Raw genomic sequence first — 7,326 nt, 5'->3', positions numbered from 1 at the left:
TCTGATTTATTTTGAGACTTCAGGTATAAACTTATTTTGGTTTTACAAAAGCGGCTGTCCTTTCCTCATCTAACCATGGCACAAGGACCTAACCCTTTTTTCCACTGCTCTGTTTTCCCACAAAAATCACCCCCCCCCAATCTTCTATTTGTCCCTGTTGGATAAAAGTATGGGCTTGTAAACTCAGTGAGAAAATGGCACATGAAAAAGAGCTAAACTCTCCAGCCCCCATGCTACTGTCCTGATTTGGATTTCTACGACTTCCATTTTTGTAAATGGAAAAAGAAAAAAAATATGGGTAGTGGAACATCTAGTTTGATCCTGATCTCTATAATTCAAGGGTTCTTTCTACACTGGAGTAGTAGAGCATTTGCTTTACATGCAGAAGGTCCTGGGTTCTACACCCAGTATCTCTGGGTAGGGCTGGGAAAGTTACCCTGCCTGAAACCTGGCAAGCCACATGAGTGACGCCCCTTCCCCAGTCTGGCCAGGACTGCCAGGACACACAGACATCCCTTTGAGGACTGCCAGTGCCTTCCTAGAAGGCGCTCTGGCGATCGTGGCAAGGGGGCACAGAGGGTGAAAAAACCCTCTCCACTTCCCACCCGGCGGACCAGCACTCACCCATTGGAGGCGAGGGATGGCGCCCCCTCAGTGGGGGGGGGCTCTGCTCCCTGCCTAGAAATATTGAGTGGGCTGAAGCCCCTTCCTGCCCTATCGTTGGAGCCCTTGGGTGCCACTAATGCTACAGTGTGCCTTGCCACCTGACTGAACACTCAGCTGTCTCCAAGAATTCAATTTGTCACTATAACTTGACCCCCCCTTCATCACTATAACTTGAACCCCCCCCCCTTCATTTCTTTGGCTGTATCCCTACCCTTCTATGGATTTATGCCTGCAAAGCATGAACTCCAACATTGTGCTTCCTCCCACTCCAAGAACTAACACTAGTGTGCATAGCTGAATTAGGGTATATAAGATTTTTGGGTACAAAAAATGTGTAGGAGGGAACATTTCATAAAGGACAAGTTGCCTAGCCTTGCTTCATGCTATGTAATCTCTTTTAAGATTCCTGCAAACACCTTTAGACTGTACTCTGCATTTTAATACTACAGCAACAGATGCTATAAACTGCTGGGAAGAGATGTTTAAAGATTTAGTATGGAAAGGAATTGTAACAGTTATCAACAGAGCTTCATTAAGCTATGCATGGCTTCTTCCTGAAGCCCTTGGTGTTGTCATGGAGACCACAGCCAGAAGAGCTAAGGAATACCCTGCGTACCATTTTTGTTCTCCACTGGCTGATGGGTGGGAATATTGATCAATTTTATTCATCTAGGAAAATGCCTCTCAAGCAGACAAATTTAGTTCTCCACAAATTAATTTATTGGCCTTCTGTTAATAGGTAGGATATGTGAGATTTCAAAATATAATAATACTTTACAAACCCACATTGGGAATGAATAAGCAAGTAGATTTAACATGGTATAGATTAACAGTGGAAAGAACAAGATATACACAGACTAAAACACTATTTTTGTTTATTAATATACCTCTTGTAATAATATTAGTTCTATACTCTCTCTCTTCTTTGCCAGGAGTTAAGATCAACTTTGTCTGGCTAAACAAACTACCAAGAGTGGCAGCTAAGATAAAGAGAGAACGTGAAACTGCTCGACACCTACTTTGCCTCTGTATTCACCCCAAAGTAAAACAGTGCCCAACCTAGTGATAACAGAATAAAAGATGCAATGAGGGAGCTGCAGCCCAATATAGGAAAAGAGGTGTTTGGGGAGCACCTGACTACTTTAAATGAATTCAGATCTCCAGGGCCTGATGAGCTGCACCTAAGGGTACTAAAGGAGCTTTTGAACCTCAGAGCCTCTGACTGGAGGCAGACAAATGTAGTCCCCATCTTCAAAAAGAGGAAAAGAAAAGACCCAGGTAACTACTGACTCGTAAGCTTGACATCAGTGCCATGAAAGGTCCTAGTACAGATAGCTAAACAGTTGGTCTGTGAGCACTTAGAAAAGGATGCTGTTATTACAAGGACCCAGCATGGGTTTATCAAAAACAAGTCATGGCAGACAAATTTCATTTCTTATTCTGGATGGAGTTACAAGCTTGGTGCACCAGGGGAATGCTATGGACATAGTGTAGCTTGATTTCAGTAAGGCTTTTGACACGGTCCCCCATGATATTCTTGCGTGGAAGCTGGTAAAGTGTGGAGTAAGTGAGTTAAGTGTTTGGTGGATTTGTAGTTAGCTGATTGACCAAACCTACTTTGGGGGGGGGGGTACGGGTGTGAGAGAGTATGTACGAGAATCATTTTGCATATCTTTGTAGACTCTTTTCAGTCATAATCAAATATTACTAGCTTGTAAAACAATGCAACTTTTTATTGCCCAGTTACTGGCTTATATAATGCTGTGCTACATTTATAAAGGTGAAAGTAAAAAATAAAAATACTCTGGTTTCTAAACTGAAATGAATGGTCATTAGATTCTGAAAGAGTATTAATAGGATAGTTTTTGAATCTGCAGTTTGGTTTTAAAGCATTCAAAAATCTCCATGTTATAAATAACTTTGATACAAAAACATGAGGTTGAGAAACCTTTTTCCTTAAAGTAATGCTTGTAAGACTAGAAATAGATATACTAAGCTGGCAGTGTTGAGATGATTATTTCACAAAGTGTTGTTGCAAGTGTGAATTACTTTTCAAAACAGTACTAGCTAAAGCAGTGGTAAAAACTCCAGCTTCATTTGAAAAATGATGTGCCATAGAATATAAGTGTTGGCAAACATGTCAGTATTTTTTAATGTGTGTATATACAACCTGCAACCTAACCTCAAATTGTGTTTAAAATGGCTTCAAAAGTAGAGAAGCACAATTTATTATTTTGTTCCTTTCTTTTCTTTCAGTGCCTGCATTGCCTTGGGTTAATATTATCACAATGGAGCAAGGTACACTCAGAACCATTACCTGTCTATTTAAGTGCTTCTTTCCAATGGGAAAAGGTAGGCCATATGCCATATAGCTATGTTGTAAAGATTTATGGTTGAATCCTCACCCAAAAGCTCACAGAGCTTTCAATAGTGCTTGAGGGAGCTCCAGTGTTCCATCAACACCAGAGATTTAGACCTTCTAGTAATTTAGGCTTTTATGTGCAGATGTTACTGATGGTCAAAACACACAGCGGAACATTTGGCAGAGTCTGTTGAACAAACACTAAAAGACATTGTTACAAATAACAAGAAAATGTGAAATATTGCAATGAAGAATGATTGTGATTAGTTTCCTGTGATTATTGATATTGTATTTATACAGAAACAGAAGACTTCCCAAGCTGCTTGTATTTTTACTTGTCCATACTGGGAATATGGGAAAGATAATAATAATTTAATATGTGGTCAATATTTGTTCAACAAGACAAGAAACAGTTTCTAACACAACTGTCTCATTGTAACTACTATCCACAGGAACTTTTCTTTTGTTCTTAGGGTCTTCTGTGTCCAAAGAAAATTTTCCATGTGAGTGACAGTACTTTCTGGTGTTAGATATAAATAAGTCTTCCTTGGAGGTTGGAATAAATGATCCTTGGTTTCCTCCCAGCCTCCAAGATTTCTGTCTTGCATTTTACCCTTACATTGTTTGTGCCACAAATCTTTGCATACATGATGCATCTTGCTAGAGGGAAATGTGCACTTAAATGAATAAAAAAAGTTGTCACAGGGATGGAAAATTGACCAACTTATTTTACTTTCACAGAAGCCCAAGCACTTTTATTTAAATATGCTTTCATGTTACAAAGGGCTGCTGCAAATCATGACATTTAAACAGGCACGTTGAAAACCGATTGAAGAGGAAAATTGCTTTCAAAAGAGAGATGCTTGAAAATGGAATGTGTTATTTTGTCTACATTCAGTGAATTTCTAATCCTTCACTCTTAGGCTTCCTGCTTTCTCTTTTCTGTAGGTCAAGTTATTCTGTCCCCTGTGCCACCTGCCTCCTCTCAGGCCCCTGTTGCAGGGCTGCTAAGAGACAGGTGACAAGGGTGCAGGTTTACTGGCCCCCAAGCCAGCAGTGGGCTAAATGGGGATTAGAATTCTCATACTCTTTATCTCAGTTCATTCCTCTACCACCATACAATACTGTCTGTCTTGCAGGAGGTTCACCAGGGCTGTGTGAGGGGGCTGAAGAGTATCTTGTTCAGGGCCCTCTTAAATCTGGTACCAACTTTGATTGCTTCCTTTCTCTGAAGCATTTCCCACCTCCTCCTTTCCCTTCCACTTCATTTCTTTTACTTTTTCTAATTCCTAGAGGATCCCGGTCCTTTCCAGCATTATCTTTCTTCTCACATTTATTGCACTTACTCTCTGGACAATACACAATACAGATAATTGCAGCCTTGCTGAACCTTCACCTCCCTGTTAATTTTTTACTGTTGGCATGTCAAAGTGCCAGTAAAGAGATTTGGGAACCTGGGACTGTGGATTACAGGTAATGCAGTATAAAGTCAAGCAATTAACATGTCAAGTTTCAGCCTTCTGTAAATGAGCCAAGTTGATTTTTCTTCCTCACTCACATCTTTATCAATAACAAATAAAACATTGTTTTTAATTTGGAACTCAGCAGTTTCAGGCCTTCTCTTAAATTACCTTTAATTATGGTGCATCTTTCTCTGGCATCAAGGGTTTCCCCCCTCTGTCCATAAACTATAAATGCCAGAACTAAATAAATAAAATATATGTGCTTCCAGCTCTGGTCTTTAAAACACATTGATTTACAACAGTAAAACAAGCAGTAAGTCATTTTGACTTTAAAGCCTGTGATAACCAATTTTTTTTAAAAAAAACAAATTAGAGTAGCTTGCTTGTTTTATAGTTAAAATTGATCACCTTGTCTGACTTGAGAGCACATCAAATGTTTCCTTATTGCTATGGAAAACATTTAATCAGGCTCATAAATGTAAACAGATCTTTAGCAGAGTTCAGAGATAATCAAGCAGACCATCACCAGCTAACAGATGGATACGAGCCTAAACGACAGTGAAGTGCATCTTCATTTATTAGTATTATATTTTATTTTAAAATTCATTTTCCTATCATATTTTCCCAACTGTGCCCCATTCACTACACCTTTTCTCAGTTTATTTTACCGATTAAAATCATGTGCATGATGATTCTTCGCACAGAAACACAGCTTAAGGCTGTAATCCTGTACACAGTGGGACATACTTCCTAAGGATAGGATTGCTCTGTTTATCATGAAATAACTTTCTCCCTGTGTGTGTATGCTACATAATGTTATATTTTGCCGTACTTGATGGATGCATTTTAAATATTCTGGAGGCCAATACTATTTTCAACTTTATTTTGATGTATGAAATCAACATACACTTACTGTCTGCAAGATTGTGCTTAGGTGTAGATCATGTACCTGTTTCCTGAAAGCAGTAGCTAACTATCTTACAATTGGATTTTAAAACCCTTTTAAAAAAACCTTTAGCCCTGCCCTCGGATTGTTTTAGAGAAGGATGTGGTGTGAGGTGGGTGGATTCCAGGGCAGGCTGAATCACCCTGATCTGGGGGCCACAAGGTGGATTAGTGTGTGTGTTCATGCACAGCCCTACTGAAAATAAGGTAGGTACCAACCTTGTTGAGTTTTTGGTGTTTTCTGAAAAAACATTACTCAACCAGGCCTCTGTGAGCGTACTGATAACTGGCCTTGAGAGCTGTTCTGGTTACTGAATTGGTAGGTGCATTTTAATTTATATTTACTCTAATACTTTTTATTGCAATTGTTTCTATTGGTTTAAAATTTTGGTTATGAGATTGTCTTTTAAGATTGTAAACTGCCTTGGGATTGGTCTGGAACACTGTATATAAATGCCTAAAAACAGATTAATAAATAAACGTTTGAATGAACCAAATACTGCAGAACTGTTGCAAACTACAGTACAGTGGACGCTCGGGTTGCGAATGTGATCCATGTGGGATGCATGTTTGTAACCCGCAGCATTTTCAACCCACGTCTGCGCATGCGCGGGTTGTGATTCGGCGCTTCTACGCATGCGCAAAGCGCGATTTAGCTGTTCTGTGCATGCACAACCACCAAAACCCAGAAGTAACCCGTTCCGGTACTTTTGGGTTTCAGTGGTCTGTAACCCAAAAAAAATGCAAACTGAAGCAGCTGTAACCTGAGGTATGACTGTACTTCTGATGGAAAAAGCAGTAAGGCACTGGAAAATACGTTTTGTTATGATTTTGCAAAAACTGAGTAAAAGTTAATTTGTACCAGCAAAAGGTGAGCTATATCAGCTAACCATTTCATGTATCAGAAGCAGAAATAGGACATATTTTCATATCGTTAAAAAATATCAGCTAGATGGGAAAGGGCAAAAAAACATAGCTTGAAAAGTTTTTTGAAACAAAGCAAACAATAAGAAAATGCTTCCCTTCAAGGCCTGCAACAAATCTCTCATTCCATACGCACACTCAAGTTGATTATCCCTTCTTCTCTTTTCTGGATGGCATTTGAGGTATGAATTGCCAAGCCCATCTGTCCCAATATTCACAGTAATTCTTGGTTGCATGAGATCTGTACATGCTGTGCAGTTTTCTGGTGGAACAGTTCGTTTCTTCCCTGCAGTAGTCTTCCTTTTTGCTGAATAGATTGGCTTCTGACCAGCTCTGGGTCTGTGACCTTCCAGTCAGTTGTACAACCTTGTACATACTGAATCCTTCTAATATTTGACCTGGGAAGTTGGAGCAAATTCTTCATCCTGCCAACATCCAGTAGCACTTGCCATAAAATCTTCCAGATGACTTTTTTATTCAGCATTCATATTTATCTGTTTGTACTGTACATTGGTTAAGACTATGTCTGGTCTTTACTGAGCATTTTAAAGCTCAGTTGGTAGAACATACAACCCGTAATCTCAGGGTCATTGGTTCAAGCCCCACATTGGGCAAAAGATTTCTGTATTACGGAGGGTTAGAGTAGATGAGCCTCACAATACCTTCCCACACTACAATTCTATGATGGCTGTTATGACAGTGAGCATTCATCCTGATTTCCTTGCAGATTGTTTATCAGGGCCTGCCCAATACATTTTGGCACCTGAGGCGGATACCAAAATTGTGTCTGCTTCCTTGCCAAGGAGGAAGGGGTGAGGGAAGATCTACATTGGGACCCGCTGTCCCCGTGAATCCTACCACCTGAGGCTGTCATAAGGTGCCTCATAAGGTGGGCTGCTTCTGGTGTTTATACATATTCCTCTGAATTATTCACTCATCTCAGTTTTCAGTGCATTTCCTTGTCAC

At 39.9% G+C, this 7,326-nt stretch overlaps 1 protein-coding gene across 6 annotated transcripts in view; it reads left to right on the top strand.

The window, feature by feature from the left end:
* CNKSR2 (connector enhancer of kinase suppressor of Ras 2) overlaps positions 1-7,326 on the top strand; it is a 262,387-nt gene that overhangs the window by 1,799 nt on the left and 253,262 nt on the right. For 4 of the 6 annotated variants that reach the window (XM_083439384.1, XM_083439386.1, XM_083439389.1 and 1 more), the window contains exons 2-3: positions 1,599-1,944; positions 2,923-3,018. In XM_083439384.1, the coding sequence (XP_083295510.1) occupies positions 1,752-1,944; positions 2,923-3,018 (289 nt within the window). In that variant the 5' untranslated portion in view covers positions 1,599-1,751. The remainder of the gene's footprint in view (positions 1-1,598; positions 1,945-2,922; positions 3,019-7,326) is intronic. The other 2 variants (XM_083439388.1, XM_083439391.1) reach the window with 1 other exon arrangement.

Source organism: Podarcis tiliguerta (genome assembly GCF_965153285.1).
Source record: "Podarcis tiliguerta genome assembly, chromosome: 4".
Classification (NCBI taxonomy): domain Eukaryota; kingdom Metazoa; phylum Chordata; class Lepidosauria; order Squamata; family Lacertidae; genus Podarcis; species Podarcis tiliguerta.
Note: the sequence above shows the minus strand (reverse complement) of the source record. Positions and strands in the feature narration are given on the sequence as shown.